The sequence below is a fragment of the Nicotiana tabacum genome, chromosome 2, assembly GCF_000715075.1.
Source record: "Nicotiana tabacum cultivar K326 chromosome 2, ASM71507v2, whole genome shotgun sequence".
Taxonomy (NCBI): Eukaryota; Viridiplantae; Streptophyta; class Magnoliopsida; order Solanales; family Solanaceae; genus Nicotiana; species Nicotiana tabacum.
Genome location: NC_134081.1, coordinates 125276356 through 125297290, shown reverse-complemented (window position 1 = coordinate 125297290; position 20935 = coordinate 125276356). Strand labels below are relative to the sequence as shown.

Here is a 20935-nt window from a genome sequence, read left to right as displayed (position 1 = left end):
TTTATGAATGAAAAGGAATCATTGAGATCCTAGTTTGTTCTCAAGCGTGATATATGGGACGTAGTTAATTAGAAATTGAACCGTTTACGATAATTTATTAACTGAAAACGTGATTCTTGGTTCAATATTATAGGTTTCTACTAGGAATGTAGTTAATTAGTTGTCATATTTGTTAATTACTTATTGATGCTGGAAGTCCATAAAATTTTCTTAAATATTGACTAATTATTTTTTTTCCCCAAAAATATTCGCTAAGAAGTAGTCAAACATCCATTAAAAGGTAATTTTATGTGGGTCACCTTGAGCCCATCCGTGTGATAATTAATAAGATGATTTCACACTTGAAGAAGAGACTTCAACCAACAAAGACCTAACTTCCACTAAAAATTTTGAAACAAAGAAAATCGACTTTTTATCCATTTGGTTTCATTCATACAATTAGCAAAACATACATCGTGATTTTTAAAGAAAATCAATCCAAATCGAATCATGTACTCTCTTAGTATCAAGATGGAGTCGATAGCCAATTTCGGAGAACAGAATAAAAAATTTGAACTAGAACCCCCACACTATTAACAACTATTTGATCATTTTTTCTTCTAAGAAAATCCGACATGTTAGAAAACTTCTACTGTTAGTTATTAAGAAAAAATTTATTCCATTTATGTAATGGTAATGATAGATTTAACTCCAACTATCAACAGATGACAAATTTAAACTATTATGCAAAGTTTAAACACGAATTTAGCCGTTGCCCAAAAATAAATAGAACTATAAGCATAGCTCTAAGAATTAGAAAACTATAAAATGAAATGAAAAAGAAAGAAGAAAAAGAGAAGAGTTTATCTTCTTTTTTTGGGTTTTGGGGGGGGGGGGGGGTGTGAGAAGTCAAAAGTCAATAAAAATTGGAGTTGGGGACTTTTGGGTGAGTAAACTATGTCAACATTGTAATGACATCGTTGGAACAAATTTTTGGGCGCACGGCCCACTATATACGGGCTTAAGTTAGCCCAATAGGTTCTATTTATACCCGACTTCACATTTTTTTTCAATTTCTTCACTGTTAGACGGAAAAATTCCCCGTTTCTGTAAACTCGAATTCAATTTCTCGTACTGTATATTGAATTCCAAACGTGTGTTATAGCTTCCGTTCAATGGCATCTGTTGACACCGACGTGACTATGGTTCCGGCCGGCGAGGGTTCCGCCGGTGCCGGAGCTTCATCATCATCTTCCACTAAGAAGGCCAAGCGTTTTGAGATCAAAAAGTGGAACGCCGTCTCTCTATGGGCTTGGGGTAATTTTCTAACCCTAACTTACTCGTAGGCTTACGTTTCTTCATATTTTTAACGATTTGGTGATATCTTATGTTCTATGTACATGCAAATGTCTAAATATATATAATTATACACATATATAATGAAGTTCCTATTTAAATTTAACGAGTTGATGATATTATGTGTGTGTGTGTATATTTGTGATGTGTAAATATATCTGATTATACACACACATACACAGACACAGACACAGACACAGACATTAAAGTTCCTGTAAATATTTAATTATACACACATGCACATACATTAAAGTTCCTATACACATACATTAGTTTACATTAGTTTAAGTTCCTGTAATAGCCATGGTAATTTAATGTAAGTAGTTGGTCCTCTTTATGTGTGTGTTTATGTATATATATGTATATGTGTGGAAGCAGACACTAAACATCATCTAATAGCCACCAGAAGTTAATGGAAGTAGATTGGCCCTTCAATCCTCGAGTACACTGTGGACTTCGCACTTTAACATGATGAACATCGTATATACACACACACACCCTGGCACTTATGCAACTGTTCGTTCGTCACTTTGATACTAAAACACGAACTGCATATTAGGGGTTTATCTATGCACAAACTCAGGCCTAGAGTTTCAGTAGGAGAATGCATTGTCTAGAAAGCAATGCTAAGTATTGAAAGTTTTTATACTAGTAGGAAGTAGCTAATACACTTTGCTATTTTCTTCAATGGTTCTGTCCTGTAATTTGTAGTGCTGACTTTGATGGAGCTCCCTTTTGTTGATGCAATGTTAATTGAATATTACCTAGTGGAGAGCAGGGGGAAAGGAAGAATTAACACATATTTATGCATATTACCTGGAGTTTTAGTGTAATCATATCTACTTACAGTTCAGTATTGTGCTACAATTTTGTGTGCATATTCATAAATTCAGTGATGTAGACACTAGTTCCATGTATATGAGACATATGCTTTAATGATTTTAATTGAGCTTTTCGATGTTTTAATGTAGTCTCTTTACTTGCTGGTTGCAGATATTGTGGTAGATAACTGTGCTATCTGTAGGAACCACATCATGGATCTCTGTGAGTCTTGGTTTTCTTTTTTACAGCTTCTGAAGTGCAGTTCTGTCTGCTTATATGATCATCATTTCATTGCTAAAGCTTGTTCCTCTTAGTATTTGCTTTATCATGTGGTAAATTTATTAGGTATTGAATGTCAAGCTAATCAAGCTAGTGCAACAAGTGAGGAATGCACAGTGGCTTGGGGTATGTTGCTTCTCTTTTATGGAAGTAAAATTGTTCCCAATTTTTATTTCAATCTAGTTTGTCGACCTGCCATGCTTTCCTATGCCTTTCTCTAAGTGATCTGCCATCCTTGTGTATTACCATTTGTTATTTTTGCTATCTCTGAATATATATTATCGTTTTGGGATAGTCAAACGATTCATTTGTTGTGGTGATTTAACTTCTGCCAAATGGTTGATTTGGTGATAAGGCGGGATTAATTTGGTTCCAACACTTTAGGTATATTTTACTTATAGTATTCCCAAGATTTTAGAGCATCCTGTAGATGTGATTTTCAGTCTTTTTGTATGCTGGAATTTGTGCCAAATGAAGGATGCTGTTTTTCTCTTGTTTTCTAAAGCGCTGGCCATAGAAATTTGGGCGTTGTCCATAACTGAAGATGTCTATCTTTTAACCTAAACAAGATAGGGCCATGTTCTTTATTTTCTGTCAGAGAAAACCAAGGGAAAGAGGAAGCAGAACATTTTCTATACAAGATCCTGCGAAAAGTTTCCCTATGGGATTACACTAAAGTTTAGGTTGAATTGGATCATGCGAGCATACATAAATCATAAGATCTTATTTTAGTAACAGGACATGAAGTAGAATTGTCAACAACTGAAGCTAAATACTACTCCAACAGTTCTGTTACTTATAACTAAGATATCAGGATTTTGATTATCTTGTTTAAGTCCTTGGTGTGTACATTTTACTAGGCACAAATATTTTGGTAATAATTGAATTTTTTAATTTTGTTTAAAATTAATTTTTTGCATAGAAGATGGTCTATTTTCGTTTCATTATTTGGAAGTTCCTCCCCAATCCGGTCTTTTTATTTCAAACTAATGGTTGTCGTTCACTTTCCCCCCTCTCTCTCTCTCTCTCTTTCCTCCTTTTCTTTTTGTCTTCCATTATTTGTCTTCCCTCCTGAAAAGCGCTTATTCTCCCTCCAGAACAAAGCTCAGAAGTGGTACCATCTAGTAGGTGAATTTTACTTTCATATTAAGCTTTGCCTGTACATGCCTTAACAAACCAACACTAAGGCCAGTTTATCCCCTTGTTAACCCCTCATTCTGCTACAAGCTGGGAGAAAGAGATAATTGTGAATGAGGATGTACAACAACAACAACAACCCAGTATAATCCCACTAGTGGGGTCTGGGGAGGGTAGTGTGTACGCAGACCTTACCCGTACCCTGGGATAGAGAGGCTGTTTCCAATAGACCCTCGGCATCCTTCCCTCCAAGAACTCCCCACTTTACTCTTGGGGTGACTCGAACTCACAACCTCTTGGTTGGAAGTGGAGGGTGCTTACCATCAGAGCAACCCACCTTGGTTGAATGAGGATGTAGAAGAAAGCAATTTAATTTCAGGGGGAGGGGGAGAAGAACAGAACTTCTTTGTTTTCATCAATTCTTTTTACCTAGTGTGTCTTTGCTTCTAGTTTTAGTGGAAAATCAAAAGGTTTTTTCCCATTCCTAGTTTTCATTTTTGAATGGAAGGGAGAACCTATTTCTCACCAGACTACATAGATTTATGAGAGTACTACTCCCTCAGAATACTCTCTTTTGGTTGGGGGAAGGAATGGCACTGGACTTGGTTGAAGAAATTAGATATTTTGTGCTTCTCTTGTGGCCTTTCCATTGTGTAAGCCTGGATGTAATGAGGATGTGATCATGACAGATTATCTTATGCTGAGGTCATCAGCTTATCTGACTCAAAGGAACAATGATAAGTGACAATCTTGGCAATTATTATTAATTTATCTTTGAATTTTAACTTCTTGAAATTAGAGATGCTGCCAAGAATATTTCACTTTACCTTTATTATTTTGAGGTAACTCTGCTCTTCCTAATGTATTTTACTTGTAATGATATTGCAGTTGGACTAAATTAATTTGCTGGCGGATATGCTAGGAATGTGTTAGTGGGACCTAAACTTAGTCATGTTTCTTCTTCCTCACTTTAGCCACTCTTTAAATTTTTTTTCCTTCTACACGATATGGCATTTATCTGATATTATGCTACTACCCTGACCATAAATATATCTTGCATTTACATTGTTGCTGCCTAAGAATTGAGCTTTGAGAAGGATATTAGATTGAGTGCTCCAGCTCTATGCTCTTCATGTTTCTATCTATTGGAGGAACTTACTTTTTCAGATGCCTTTGCTTTCTTTGACTATATGTGTTACCCCGGCATATACCTGATATCTAGCTGATTTTATCCTGTATAAGTGTTAGGACTGCGTTCCTTGAGTCAGCTTGACATGGATCAGAGGGCTTCAATAATTGCTACATCGACCTTCTTTTGTTTTTGTTTTTTTAATTTTTTCTTGTTTCCAGTGCCATGGACTGCATTTTCTGTGAATTTTGGAATTTTAAGGGGTACAAATTTATACTCATCATCGCTTTATGTAATTTTTAATATGGGATATCCTTCTATACTTGGAAATTCTCAGTTTGGCCATTTGCTCCTTATTGCAGGAGTTTGCAACCATGCGTTCCACTTCCACTGCATTAGTAGGTGGCTCAAGACACGTCAAGTCTGTCCTCTTGGTAAGTTGTATGCTAATGCTGCGTTGTTAGGCATACAGTTGTAGCATTATGCCATATCTCCTAACAGTTGTGTGCTTGTTTTATCCTTCAGACAACAGTGAGTGGGAGTTTCAGAAATATGGTCACTAGAATTTGCTGCTCCTATACAGGAAGTGGGATTTTCAGAAATATGGTCACTAGAAATTGCTGCTCCTGTACAAGAAGTGGGATTTTCAAAAATATGGTTATTTTGATCAGAGTATACTGATTGAATTACCCGCCTAGGTACATTCCTTGATTGGAAACTCTAACAAAGCTTTTGTGCTTTTAGTTCATAGACGTGACTGTGGATACGACTTCACTTTTTGTTGGCACTTCGTAATTTTGAGATGTGATATTACCATGTGAACTTTTGCTATTTTGGATGTGCCGTTGATTCTTTCATCAAGTAATTCGGTCATCTTTTTGGTTAACTGGCAGTTTATTTGTTCCGCCGCCATTATCAGTTTATCACTACCTGTGACTTATGGCTAAACATAAATTCCTATGCTGTCTTCTGGAGCAGAGACTAATAATGTTGGGGATAAGGTGCTATTTTGACTGCCCTCTGCTACACTTTGTTAAATGGCATTTATGCCCCTCTGTTATGCTATGTGTGACCCTAGATGAACCAAATACAGAGGCCAAACTAGAGGAGGATTCTAAGAGACAAAGGTCAAGTATAAAGACATTAAATATATAGTAGCATCGCAAACGTTTAAAATAGTAGATAAAATGTGAAAGAGTAGACGTGAATGTCAAATAAATGCAAATAACTAGATGTAAAACATGAAGGTAATTTGCTACGATAGGTTCAGGTACACTAGATGTGTAAAGTTATCTTACGCTATTAGTTATATCAAAGTTCTATAATTTTAGTCTCTCAATTCATTTCATGAAAGAATTGGGTAAGCAAACCAGCTCATAAAGAAGGGATTATCATTGGGCTTTATTTACTTTAACACAAAAAGCGTGAGACGTGATGATTATTAGATTGTAAAGCGTTGATGGGAGGAATACACTATCTGAAACATTATCCCATTTGACTAATGATTATTAGAGGGAATAACCTAATATAGTAATTGGAAAAGGAGAAAGGGTATATTCCTGAGTGCTTCATAGCTGTAAATTCTCTCCCTTTTTTTTAAACAAAACAATAATGGTTGTCGCAAACAGAAATACTATTATATATGGTGATATAGGTAAAGCTGTTAATATTATAAGCTTTTATTGGACCCAATTTGGATCAAATGGATGATAAATCATGGATCAAAGCACGCAGTGGAATGATTCAATGAGCAAGGCCCATGCAGAAAAGGTATTCACCATCACAATATCCCTTAAGTTTAGGTGTTTTAACTTCATTTATGAGAGACGCTAGTTAAAAATTTACAACAATCACAGCAGCATACCTAGTACGGTCTCACAGGTAGAGTATGAGAAGGGTAATGTGTACGAAAATCTTACCCCTACCTCGTAAAGGTAGACATATTATTTCGATTAGATCCTCGACTCAAGAACATTAGTTAAAACTTTTAAGAATAAAATAATTACCTATTTTCTATTCTAAAATAAACTAAAATATTATTTAATAAAATAGGGTTGTAGGTATTTTCTGACCTAAAGTAAAAATACTATATAATATTCACGTTTCAGTTGTATGCTTGATTTGAGTCGAGAATCTATTGAAAATAACTTCTACCGATATAAGGTAAAAATAAAATCTACGTGCACGTTTAACATGACCCTTGTTATAAAATTTTAATGGATTTGTCATTATTGTTGTAGTCACGTTTCACTATTATAAGATTAAGTATGGTCCATTTTAATTTTTATTGGAATAAACATAGAGTTCAAATAAATATTCTACCGTGTTAAAATGCTGCGAAATTGTTGAAAGCAAGAGGGAAACGGTCATGAAGCAGTAAAGGGAAACAACAACATTGGACCACTTGCCCTCGAGCACATAAAATTAATAGGTCTCTCTTGTCTTTCTCATCATGTTTGAGGAACAAACAGAGTTGGGAAATGGGCCTTTATTCCCAAATCCCACTTCAAAACGAAAAAACAGCGCATGCCTAATATTATTCAGTAAGTGTTAATTATCTGAAAATCAGAACTCAAAGTTAAAAAGACAAAAAGAGAAAAAGCCAAAGGAAAGGAAAGGAAAGAGTAAAAAGATCAACGTCGCCTGAGAGATTCGAACTCTCGCGGGGAAACCCCATGTACTTAGCAGGCACACGCCTTAACCACTCGGCCAAAGCGACATCTGTTACTCATCGACAATACGAAATATAAAAAATGGGTTTATGACTTTATGTGACATATGTTGGTGAAAAAAATATTTTTTTCTTTTAATTTGGAGACAATTTAATTTAAACTTCTCATTTGTCTTTACCAATAACCATTTATGCCGAAAAAAATATTATAACATATTTAAGACAATAAACCGATAGTTCGGAGAAGGGCCGCACCCTAAGAAGATGTAATGTACATTGTTTCCCCTAATACAAATATCATTGGTTGATTCCACGACTCAAACTCGTGATATATATTTAAGACACGTAATTTCAAAATTCTATATTTATTTCTTATGTTTCATGTCTATTCAAATATGGACACTTAAAATAAGACGGGGAGCAGAGGCGGATCTAGTACTTTTATAATATGGGTGAACCACAAAAAAATGAGAAAAAAGGAAAGAGAGGAAAAAAAGCATCTTTCCCATGCAATTTGTTGCTCTTCTCTGTTTACTATTAAAATTCATAAGCATAAATCAGCTAAGATCGCAGTTTACATCTGCAGACTTAAAAATCGCATTACGTCTCAGATTGCGCCTTATAAATCTAAAATGCAAATTGTTGCTGTTCTCTGCCTACTCTCCATTACACTTTCTCCATTACTGTTTAACCTTAAGTTGCATAATTCGTTATGGCGTTATGCGGACGCACTCTTTCCCAAGCGGTGTCACGTGACATCGCTTGATCCAAAATTTTATTAAATATACATATAGAAAAATAAAGTTATTGGGTATAAATATAGAAAATGACACCGCTTATCATTATAGTGATTTATTCTTTTATTCATTTCTTCAAACATTGACATTCACATGTAAAAAATTCTGCCTACGTCAATTCTTTCTGTTTTTGTCTTTCTTTTTTCTACATGAGTTTTCCACTTAAAATTTTATAGCAATGCTTACTTTGGTTAAAACTCTTCACTGTCTACGTCAATTAGTGCAGTGAAGAGTTTTAACCAAAGTAAGCATTGCTATAAAATTTTAAGTGGAAAACTCATGTAGATAAAAGAAAGACAAAAACAGAAAGAAGGATTACACGCGAATTTAATGTTTGTCAATATTGGGTGAAAATTACTTACACCCCCAAATTATAAATATTTCCATCCTCCTATTTCAATTGAAAATTTGAAAGCTTATTTTACTCTGTAAAGTATCAATGTCATCTTTCCCATGTGAATGTTACACTATCTAACAAAAGTAAAGTAGGAATTGGAAAGAGATGGAAAAAAGAAGAAATCGGAAAGAGAGGAGCTTTATTTGATTTATCAGTCATGCATTTGCAGGCAACTAGGGGAAAAGCTCTCCTCGAACTTCTAAAAGTTTTCCACTCCAATTGCCAATGCATTTATAGGTTACATCGATATGCATAGCAGGAACTAAAGTCGTCTGTCACAAAATTTGAAGTCTCATTTTAGGGTAAAAGTCTGCCCTTATAATATTTGAAGTAAGATAATACTAAAAAGTAATTCTCGAGTCGTCTTGGTTGAAATGGGCCAAAAAAATAACAAAGTCCTTGGCTGAAGTGGTGACATCAGCCTTGGTCGAGATGTTGACTAGAGCCGTAGTGGAGATGATAACAAGGGTCAAGATCAAGGTTGAATATTGTTGATGAGCGTTGTAACGACTAGTTTGTTAGGATAGGATATTAAAAGAGAATATTTTAATGAATATTCTCTAAACTTATACTATTAGGATTTTTTAGGAACATGTCTCATCCATATAGAAAAAAGAGATAACGAGAGAGGCATGTGATATTCATTTGTAAGAACACACTTTGACAAAAAGATTTTCTATCTCTTACTAAGATACAAACATCACCTTTCCACTAAGATTCTTGTCTATATTATTCTATACTTTTCCATCAGATCCGAGAATAACTCTAACATTCAAAGATTTATCTATCACTCATCATTGTTAAGAGACCAACCATTTAGTTCATCCTTTATTTGGAGAATAATTCCTCATATCTACTTAAATGTCATTTATTATTATTCAATGTCATTAAATGCTACATTCTTGTTCATATTTTTTGGAATAGTTATTGCATACTGTTGTCAATATTCGACCAAATCTATCTGACGTTTATTGCACCCTTGGAAGCTACATCTAGAAAATATTATTGTAAAATAAGTTTAACCCATAATCACATAAAATTAATTATTTGAACCAAGAGTCATATTTTTGGCCAAACAATTTGGCGCTGTCTGTGGGAATTTCTTAGTTAAAACTTTTAGTTTCTTCTGGATCTACAACTAGCACGGGTCACTAACGTAAAAAAAAAAAAGAAGGCAAAAATAAGATCTCCTTTCTTTGTGTGCACAAATCCCAACATGGCAGGTAACCGAGAAGTAAGGTCGAGAATAATAAGTAACCTCCCAACCAACCTCATGAACGTCATCAACGAAAGTTGTGAAACGGCAGACGATAGCGCGACGGCCCGTGCCTTCCCTAGGCGAGATGGGTCACTGCCCCCTCACAAAATCTCGTGGTAAGGAAGCCTCCACGTCTGTGTGGGAAGAGACGCCCCCTGCTGTAAAAAAGCTCCTCGAAGCATGGCTAACTGACACGCTAACCATCGTCCTCAACAAGCCCACTCGAGACACGACTGCAGAAAACGCAAGGACTTGCAAAATACAACGAACGGACGAGGAGTGCAACCAGCCTTCTCCTCCAACGACAGGTATTACTCACAATGTCATAGATATTGCAGATGGAAACGCCCTTGCACCCTTTCTGAAAAGATGGAAGAAATGGAGAATGAAAACAAGGCGTCCGAGATCAAATGAAAGACCACCAAGAAAGGGTCGACAAGATACCGGGCGCTCCTAAGCTGTTGTCAAAGAGGGACGCCGATTGGTTCGTCGAGCAACCTTATAGTGATGATGCAGCACCATATGCCATACCAAAAACCTTTAAAATGCCCGCCCTACCTCAGGATATATGACGACACAACCGACCCTGAAGATCATGTGACTCATTACGTCACCGCCGTAAAAGGCGACGACCTCGACAAAGAATAGGTGTCTTCCATCTTGCTGAAGAAGTTTGGTGAAACCCTCACAGGAGCGGCATTAACTGGTATTTGTAGCTACCAGCATGCTCCATAGAAACTTTTGAATAAATGACTTACAAGTTCGTAACGGCCCACGCTGGAGCCAAGAAGTCTAAGGCGAGAGTAAACGACATATTTGATATTAAATAATCTCTGGGAGAGGGGCTGAGGGACTTCATCGCTCGGTTCAACCGAGTAAGGATGAATTTGCCAAATGTGTCCGAAGGGATGACAGTCACAACTTTTCAGAATTGGCCGAGTAGGGATGGTTCAAGAGCAACAAGGAAATTGTTGAGTCGGTTGATGAAGTACCCCCAACCACTTGGGACGAAATCCATAATGCTTATTGCGCCGAGGTTCATGCAGATGAGGACAACCTTAACGGGCCAACCTACCGACTAACCTCGGCACAAGCAGAATCAAGAAAGGATTGAAGAGAAAATACCAGAAGAGATCATCCGAATTCTGCGTTCCAACAGGGAATGAAGCCCCTCCCCCCCCCCCCTCCCCCTTCCCCGCTACGAAGAAGGTCCATCCAGACCAAGAACGGGAATCTATCGGAACAACAGAGGTATGCCTCCCTATTATCTGCTCATAATTTTTGTGTGTCACCTACAGAGATAGTATACGCCCCGGAGAAGCTCAGGCCAAAAGTGAAGTGGTCGCCGAAGATGAGATCGGACCCTAACACCAGAAAATCTAACGCCCTCTGTGAGTTTCACCAAGAACGAGGGCATAAGACGGAAGACTGCATCGCCCTAAGGCAGGAAGTCGTGAATATGCTACGGCAAGGACACCTTAAAGAGCTGCTAAGCAATAAGGGAAGAACCAATTTTGCTAAAGGACGCGAAATCAAGGGCCGCCCAAACCACCCTCACCGGCACTTACCAACAACATGATCATCGGCGACGACGCCTATATCAACAACGTGAAGTTAATCACTAACCACAAACTCAAGCGATCTATCACCCGCGAATGGTATTACGAACGCGAAGAAAGTATCATCTTCGACAAGTCGGACGCCGACAATTTGACTTTTCCTCATAATGACGCCCTCGTTATTACTCTGTGAGTTTTAGATACTAATGTTAAACGCATTATGATAGATTACGGGAGCGGCACATGCATTATCTATCCCCGAGTACTTACCCAAATGAAACTCGAGGATAAGAGAGTACCGCGATGCATCATGCTAATTGTTTTTAACAATGCAGTTGAACGGACGTCCAGGGAAATTACACTCCCCTTTTGGCCGGCGGCGTGACTCTGGAAACAATATTCTACATCATTGACCAATACACCGCGTACAACACCATAGTAGGACGACCATGGATACACCACATGAAGGTTGTCCTCTCTAGCTTATACCAAGTCGTCAAATTCCCAACTCCATGGGGAATATTCAGCATACGAGGAGAGTAGCATACGTTCCTGGAATGCTACCACATTGCTTTAGACAGCACGACCACCCAACAAAGGGAGGACAAAGAGAAAAGGCATAGAAATAAGCAAGGCCGAGGTCAGGGCATGACGAGATTATGGAAGGCACCAAAGATCCCGACATAGTCGAAGCCGTAGGATCGACCATAAAAGACCTCGACCCCGTTCAATTAGATCCCAACGACCATAACAAAAAGGCATATATAGGTTGCAAACTTCAAGAACCATGTAAATTCAGTCAATTCTTAAAAGCTAACTCGGGTTTCTTTGCTTTCACCCATACAGATATACCGGGAATCCCAAAGGAAATCGCCACGCAAAAATTAAACGTCAACCCCTTCCTCCCCCGGTGAGACAGGTCAGGCAAAACTTCAACTCTACGATCAATGACGCGGTGCATGAGGAGTTGGAAAAACTATTAGAAAATGGCTCTATCAGGAAGCGAAGTACCCAAGTGGGTCGCCAACGTAGTAATGGTTAAAAAGAAGAATGGGAAATGGTGGATGTGTGTGGACTTCACATACTTGAACAAAGCATGCCCAAAGGACTCGTTCCCGCTGCCTCACATCGACCAACTCATTGACGCAACGACCAGACATAAGCTGTTAAGCTTCTTGGACGCTTACTCAGGCTATAATCAGATCCACATGGAAAAGGAAGACCAGGAAAAAACTACGTTCATCACCCACCAAGGAACGTACTGCTACATGGTCATGCCCTTCAGACTAAAGAATGCGGGGACGACTTATCAAAGATTAGTGACAAAGATGTTCAAGGATCAGTTCGGTAGAATAATTGAAGTATATATAGATGACATGCTGGTAAAGTCCAAAAGGGGAGAAGATCACATTGACCATCTGAAAGAAACTTTCGACATACTCAGACGATATAGAATGAAACTGAACCCGGAGAAGTGTGCCTTCGGCATAGCCTCGGGAAAGTTTCTAGGTTTCCTGGTATCACATCGAGGGATCGAGGTCAACCCTGACCAAATGAAAGACATCGAGGGGATACCTGAACCCTGTCCATATCGCCGCCCTATCAAGTTTCATCTCGCGGTCGTCGGATAGGTGCCATAAATTCTTTGGCGTACTTAAGAAGGATAACGGCCTCCAATGGACTTGAGAGTGCGTCCAGACTCAGAGGGAATTAAAGGCCTACCTTTTGTCAGTGCCCTTGCTTTCAAAAATAGAGTCGGGGGAGCGCTTCCTTAGTTGAGACAAGATACCCATACCACGCGAAACCATAGCCAGAGCCGAGACGAGGTACCCGCACCTCGAGAAACTAGCTTTGGCCTTAGTCGTAGCTTCACGGAAGCTTAGACCGTATTCCCATCTCGGTCGTCACAACTTTCCCCATAAGAAGCATTTTACATAAACCCGAGCTATCGGGAAGGCTGGCCAAATAGGCCATCGAACTAAGCGATCATGATATCACGTACCAGCCACGAACGGGGATAAATTCACAAGTGCTGGATGACTTCGTCGCCAACTTCAGCACAAAAATAATGCCTGAAGTCGAAAGGGAAGTCGTCCAAACTTCCCCCCAAACACAAAACCTCTGGGTCCTATACACCGACGACGCATCCAATGCGTCGGGGTCCGGACTGGGACTCGTACTCGAAGTCCCAACAAGCGAAGTAACTCGCAAGTCCATAAGGTGCCTGAACATGACTAACAACAAGGCCGAGTATGAGGCCGTCATTGCAGGTTTGAGACTAGCGCTCAAGTATGGGGCAAAACGGTTAAAACTAAGATATGATTCCCAGCTCGTATCAACCAGTCACAAGGAATTTCCAAATCAAGAAATAAAAATTGCAAAAATACTAGATCAAAATCTACAAGTTGCTTCCCGAGTTCGACGAATGTTAGCTTGACCAAATTCCACGAGCATAGAGAGGTAGATGGCCTCGCTAAACTAGTCGCAGCCACCAAAAGCATTACAACATGAGACAAAAAGGTTTTCCATCTCCTCAACCCATTGCTAAACCAAGTCAAAGTAAGAACCATTAACTTAATTTGGTACTGGCGCAACCGTATTATCGCATACTTGCACGACGGCACACTCCCAAGATATAAAAAAGAGGCCAGGAAACAGAGAATGCAAGCAGCCAGATACAGTACCCTCTACAACGCCCTGTACAAGAGAATCTACAATGGCCTTTTAGCGAAGTGCCTCGGCCCAAACCAGACTCGACGTTTTCTTGAAGAAATCCATGAAGGCCATTGCGGGGCTCATTTCGGCAATCGAGCACTAGTCAGATGCCTCATACGGGCGGGATATTATTGGCCCACCATGAAACAGAAGGCCGCGGACCTCGTAAAAAGATGCGAGCAATGCCAAAAGTACACCTAGTGATTCACCAAGAGGGTGAACACCTCCACTCGGTTAAATCACCTTGGTCGTTCATCAAATGGGCAATGGACATCGTGGGCCCCCTCCCGGCAGGATGAGGTAACGTACGATTCCTTTTGGTTTTAAGTGACTATTTCTCTATGTGGGTGGAAGCAGGAGCATTCGACCAAATATGGGAACAAGAAGTAATCACCTTTATATGGAGAAATATCATATGCCGGTTCGGCCTTCCCAAAGAAATCAATTGCGACAATAGACCTCAATTTACGGGAAAGAAAATCATCGAATTTTTCGAGAAATGGCGTATCAAAAGAATATTCTCAACCCCGTACCACCTCACGGGCAACGTGCAAGCAGAGTCCTCCAACAAATTGATACTAAACATCATGAAGAATAAGCTTGAGGACGCCAATGAACTATGACCGGAAGTACTACCAGAAGTATTGTAGGCCTACCGAACAACTCTGAAAACGAGCACAAGAGAGACGCCCTACTCTTTGGTCTATGGGACAGAGGCGGTAATACCAGTCGAGGTCGGAGAGCCTAGTATAAGGTACTCCCATGAGAGCGGCAAAAGTAATGATGAGGGTAGAAGGCAGGAACTCGACGAAGTCAACGAACAAAGAGATATGGACTATATAAGAATGATTGCCCAAAAACAGCAAGCAGAACACTATTATAACAAGAAAGAAAAGGTGAGGCCGCTCAAAGTCGGGGACTACGTACTGAAACTAAAACCCAAGCGAGCAAAGATCCCAGGGAAGGAAAGCTGGGAATAAATTGGGACGGTCCATACAAAATCACATGAAAAGCAAATAAAGGATCATTTCAACTAGAAACAATGGAAGGGAAGCTACTACCAAACAACTGGAATATCGGCCACCTCAAATACTTCAACTTCTAACAGAAAAAGTGTCCCCCAAGTCCTAGTTGGGTTTTCCCAAGGAGGTTTTTAACGAGGCGACAAAGGGAACACTCAAAGTCGAAGTACGCGAAGGAGAGGCCTGGTTACTATTTCATTGCTCGACCTCTCACTATTTTCTAGATCGACCAATGAAAGGACTAGATAGACCAGAACTCGGACTGGAACGCCAACCAACACCCAAAAATATATAAATTTCTCTAAGTATGTAACAAATGCAACAATGTCAAGGAAATAAACTTTACACTGAGTGGCACATTTCTCTCAAATTGAGTTTATGTTCGACCCTCGGCCATGATTAAACACGGGTTATAATCGACCTTGTTCGAACTAACACCTATTGGCCCTCGGCCATGATTAAACACAGGTTATATTCGACCTTGTTCGAACTAATACCTATCGGCCCTCGGCCATAAACTAAAATCAGTCGCGTTCGACCTCGCTCGAACTAACAACCGGCCCTCGGCCGCAACTTAAAGGAAAATTTATGATCGACCTCATCCGAGTAAACACTTATCGGCACTCGACCGCAATCTAACAAAAGGTCATAACCAAACAAGTCGACGACCTCGGTCATGTTCTAGTGCACAAAAAATAGAAGAACAAATGTACAAATACAGAAAACAAACCACGGGAAAAGAATTTACACAAAGGCTAATGAAAACGCCGACAAAAATACACAAAACATTTACAAAAAAAGAGAAGAAGAAAAAACTACTGGTCACCACTATTGTGATCTTCTACTCCTTCACCGCCTTGGCCACCGGTGCCCTCGCCATCTTGGTCCCCTACGCCACCTTCGCCTTCGCCCTACGGGTATACGATATTGTACCGGGCAGCCTCCTCAAGTCGATCCACACCTTCATCATAACCTTCGCCGGTCTCAGGCGTAGCGGGATCATACCCACAAACAAGTCGGGTTTCGCGAGCCTTCACACAAACACCTTCAAGGGCTTTATCAGAAACGGACCCCGCCACAAGCAAATATCAAAAGATATCTAACTAGGTTTCAGCATGAATCTACTCCTCGCATAAATCCCGAGGAATGTTGGGAAAGTCCGAAATATGGGAAGAGGACGGTTGTGCCTGTAATTGAGTCTTCTCGGCCTCCAAGGCAACCACTCGATCATGGAGAACGGAGGCCTCCATTACCAACTCCCCGGTTCTTTCATCAAGGCGTTCTTCCTTGAGCCTGGTCGTCGCTAAATCACTCTCCTGTTCAGAACGGAGGGTTCAAATCACCACCTCAAGGGACTCCGCCTTATTTAGAGACTTTGACTGCGTCGCCTCCGCCTTCTCTAACTCTTCCGCTTTCTCGGTGACTTTTCCATTAAGGACCTCTATCTGGAACTGGCATTCCTCCAACTGCTGTGCAGCTCGGCCACTTATGCTTCAAGGTCGCCGCACTGAGCCTTTACGGCTTTGCTGACCTCAAGCTCCTCTTCCCTACTCCTCAACGTCCCCTCAAGGACGCTCACCAGCTTGTCATCCTTCTCTTTCAATTCATCACGAAGGGCTTGAAAATTGCCGCCCTCACCAAACCGCTAGCGAAACTCCCTGTACTTGCCGCGGTACTCGAAATATTTATTTTTCAACATCTCAATATTTCCCTATGCTTCTCCTCCCTTCAGAAACTTTCAATCTCCAAAATAATAGTCTGCAATCACAAAAAGAAAAAGAAGGAAGGCAAAATTGAAAATGCCCCTGCTAACAAAGGCACAACACTAAACAAAAAAATTGAAGGACAAAAGCACTAAATACTCATCCCGAGATCAAGACCGGCTATGCTCCTCGACAAGGTGACATCGTCCAGTTCTTTGAGGGTCTCACCCTCTATTTCGGAGTAAAGAGGGCCGAGGGAGGGAACTATGTTCTCCGTATTCTACAGCAGATCACGATCCATAGGGATCACAATGGTCCTCGTAAACCCCTCCAGCCTTACCTCGAGCTGGGTAAACCCTCCCTCCATCATCTTCAGATCGCCAGCATCAATCTCTGAACCCATCTTAGAGCCTTCTTCGGCAATGCCTTTGCCTCTCCCATCGGCCGGCAAAGAATTATCATTAGCTAGCCACGAAGTCGACATCTTCTCTAGCCGCGAAGTGTCAAAAGTTCTAGTGGCCGGCCCTTCAGCCTCCGTCATCACAGAAGGGAGAGACATACCCACGTCGACCTTCACCGACATCTGAATCTCATACACCGGCCCGACATCGACTTCAATGACAATGGTCGCCATCTCGTGCAGCGTAAAATCACCTACCACTGAGTCAACGGCCCAGGCGACCCCACACCGAAATCCATATATCTCCTCTTACGAGGCATCAAGTCCCCATCACCTGGCAACGACTCCTCTTCTTCATTTATTAGACGGTACAAAGGAGAAGCTGAAGGCTCTGCGGCCGAAGTCTCCGCAGCTAGAGGAGGAACATATATTGGAGCAGTAACGGGAGGAACCGAGGAGTGAGCAGAATCAGTCATAGTCATAGAAGAGATGGGAGCCGAAGATGCAACGGCTTTTCTCTTACGAAACGTGAGTGCGGGAGTTTTATACCTCCTTGAAGATCCCCTGGTCGAAGCAGAGAAGAATACAAGGAGAGAGGAAAGTTAGCAAAAATGAACAAAAGAAAAAGAAACCCAAGATTCCAATAGTAAGAGTAGCTTACCAGCCGAGAGAGGAGCATGTCCAAACCTGTTCAAAAAGCCCAACCACTCACGAATCCTTGCAATATGAGGGAGAAGTCAACCAACCCAATCGGGAATGTCGGTGACCGGAGGAGGAGGTGTCGTCTTGGCTGTACAAGTAAGGAACGTAAAGTCAAAACTATCGATCGGGCATAAAAAAAAATCAATTATCTACAGGGAGATTGAATACTTATGAGTATAGTTCCAAGTCTCGGGGAAACCGTCGACATTGGCCAACACATCTTCGGTCTTGGCGAAGAAGAAGTTGAACTAGAATTGACGGTTGGCCTTGTCGTCCATCTTTACCACCAAACATTTACCCCTTCGATGGTGAAGATTTATCATCGTCCCCCTTATAAAAACTAGGGGCGAAGAGACATATCAAATGTCGAAGCGTCAGTTCGACCCCGTCCAGCTCGACAAATTTGGTAAGCATCCGGATAAGTTTGTAAACATACGGCGCGAGCTGAACTGGGCAAATGTCGTAATAACGGCAGAACTCCTCCGCCAACGAAAAAAGAGGAAGAGTGTAGCCAACTTATAACGGGTAGGCATAGAAGGCGCAGTACCCAGTATGGTGAGACGTCACAACATCCCACCCCGCCGGAATCAACTCGACATGACTAGGAATATTGAATTTAGCCCTGAGCTCTTCCAATTATTTCACCATCATCACCGACCGAAAATCCACAGGATCGGCATCAGGGGACTTGGTGAAATCAGACCAGGAATGGGGGTTGCGTGGAATTATCTCTTCCACCAATAGGAAGGCTCTGTCGTTAGCGGTGGCAGGAACACTCTCCTCATGAGGAGGATACGCCACTGTCAGGGGGGATATAACTCGCCTCACTGGACTCAGAAGATATGTTAGACATCGTTTTTGATAAGAGAATGGGGTTTTGAAAGAAGAAGAAGAACGAAGGGCAAGATAAGCCTCAGAAATAGAAGAAAATGAGTGATCTTCAAAGTGAATCAAGCAAACTGGTGATAGCGGAGAAGAAGGAATTTGAAAAGTTCCAAAAATCGGAAAAGCTTTCCCTATTTATTAGTTTGGAAGGAACACGAATCGAAATTGTATGAAACATAATTAGCACGAAACTCGAGCCGACAGAGCCAATCAAGAGCTCCACCTGAATCGATGCAATGCATCGGGAAATGGTATCATTATGACGCACGGGGCCATGACGTCATTTCTATTTGTGGCCCAGATAACTCCAAATAATTCCTGGGAAATTTGATAAATTCAAAATATGCATACCACAAAAAACCACATAGTCCCATCTCCACAACCAGGACCCCCGCCAAATATGCATAACATTGTTCGCTCATCGACCTCGTACGGGGACACAACCTCAATAAGCGGAGGGACTAAATATATGGGTTAAAATTCGCCCTTATAATATTTGAGGCGGGATAATACCAAAGAGTCGTCGTTAGTCGAGATGGACCAAGAAGCAATAAAGTCCTAGGCTAAAGTGGCGACATTAGCCGTGGTCGAGATGTTGACGAGAGCCGTAGTTGAGATGATAACAAGGGTCAAGGTCGAGGTTGAATATCGTTGATGAGAGCTGTAACAGCTAGTTTGTCAGGGTAGGGTATTAAAAGAGAATATTCTAGTGGATATTCTCTACACTTGTACTATTAGAATTTTTTAGGAACATGTTCCATATATATATAAAAATGAGATAATGGGAGGGGCATGTGATATTCATTTGTAAGAACACACATTGACAAAAAAATTCTCTCTCTCTCTCTCTCTCTTACTAAGATACAAACACTAGCTTTTCACTAAGATTCTTCTCTATATTATTTCATACTTTTTATCAGATCCGAGAATAACTCGACCATTCAAGGATTTGTCTGTCATTCATCATTGTTAGGAGGAACAACCATCTAGTTCATCCTTTATTGGGTGAATAATTCCTCCTATTTACTTAAATGTTATTTATTGTTATTCATTGCCATTAAATGCTACATTATTGTTCATGTTTTTTGGAATAGTTATTGCATACTGTTATCACTATTCGACCAAATCTATCTGACGTTTATCGCACCCTTGGAAGCTACATCTAGAAATATTATTGTTAACTAAGTTTAACCCATAATCGCATAAATTTAATTATTTGAATCAAGAGTCATATTTTTGGTCAAACAATCTTCATATGTCCCTTCTATTTTTTTGTTTCCAATTTGTTTATAACTTCATTATTAAGAGATATTATAATATATAACAACAATAATATGTCCAGTATAATCTTACAAGTGAGGTGTGAGAAGGGTAGTCTGTACACAGACCTTACCCCTATTTTGCATGAGCGGAGCCGCCTTAGGCGAAGGGTGATCCGGTGCACACCCTTCACCAGAATATTATGTAGTGTAAAGAGGTTAAATGTTAGCTATTATGAATGCATATTTAATTTTGCATACCTTTAACACAATTGAGAAGAAAATTCGCACGCCTTTTGTCAAATTTTTGTGTAGGTAGAAGGGCTATTTTCGGTAGACCCCGACTCAATGAAAAGTAGAGATATCATACTATGAGTTTATTAGTATATGTTAAGAACATATGTAATTTTTGAACGTCAAAAGTCGAACACATCAGAAATTGTATTAAGAAGATTAAATGTGGAATTCTTGAAATATTGTGTTATATCCATAGTAAAAACATTAAAGCTCTCTTTAGAAAAGTTAATAGGAGTTTTATTCTAGATTATGGATGTACATGGGTCGGGTTGGTTCGGATTTTCTAATTACCAAACCAAACCAATTGTAAGAGGTTATTAAATCTAAATACCAAACCAAACCAATAAAAGTCGATTTTTTTAATCTCGATTTTTTCTCGGGGTTTTTGAATTTTTTTCCATAAAGTCTTCATAGCACAAAACGTAAAATTTGTGCTGCAAATATTTATTTAATCCTAGTAAGACAGAACTATATAAGGTGTTTTTCAATAAAATTACATAAATATGAGATGAGTCATGTCATTATACTAAAATATTCAACAATAAAGATAATAAAATCGCATAAAATA

General features: G+C 39.9%; 1 protein-coding gene and 1 non-coding gene across 3 annotated transcripts; one reads left to right on the top strand and one right to left on the bottom strand.

The window, feature by feature from the left end:
- Positions 1–1039: 1039 nt before the first annotated feature.
- LOC107759896 (RING-box protein 1a) lies at positions 1040–5588 on the top strand. 2 transcript variants are annotated; one of them, XM_016577901.2, is made up of 6 exons: positions 1040–1296; positions 2329–2379; positions 2503–2562; positions 4924–4965; positions 5065–5136; positions 5228–5588. In XM_016577901.2, the coding sequence occupies exons 1-6, from the start codon at positions 1155–1157 to the stop codon at positions 5263–5265; spliced, it is 405 nt and encodes a 134-aa protein (XP_016433387.1). In that variant the 5' UTR covers positions 1040–1154; the 3' UTR covers positions 5266–5588. The 2 variants fall into 2 exon arrangements, with proteins under 2 accessions (XP_016433387.1, XP_016433388.1); XM_016577902.2 differs by lacking the exon at positions 4924–4965 and having other exon boundaries at positions 1041–1296.
- A 1751-nt stretch (positions 5589–7339) lies between these two features.
- Positions 7340–7421, bottom strand: TRNAS-GCU (transfer RNA serine (anticodon GCU)). Its single transcript has one exon. It is a non-coding gene; the product is annotated as a tRNA-Ser (tRNA).
- Between the last annotated feature and the right edge of the window lie 13514 nt (positions 7422–20935).

Bases quoted from the DNA above. Each gene is read 5' to 3' on its own strand.
- LOC107759896 (XM_016577901.2), top strand. From the start codon at position 1,155: ATGGCATCTGTTGACACCGACGTGACTATGGTTCCGGCCGGCGAGGGT. The intron at 1,297-2,328 runs GTAATTTTCTAA...TGCTGGTTGCAG, and splicing joins CGTCTCTCTATGGGCTTGGG to ATATTGTGGTAGATAACTGT. The intron at 2,380-2,502 runs GTGAGTCTTGGT...TAAATTTATTAG, and splicing joins GAACCACATCATGGATCTCT to GTATTGAATGTCAAGCTAAT.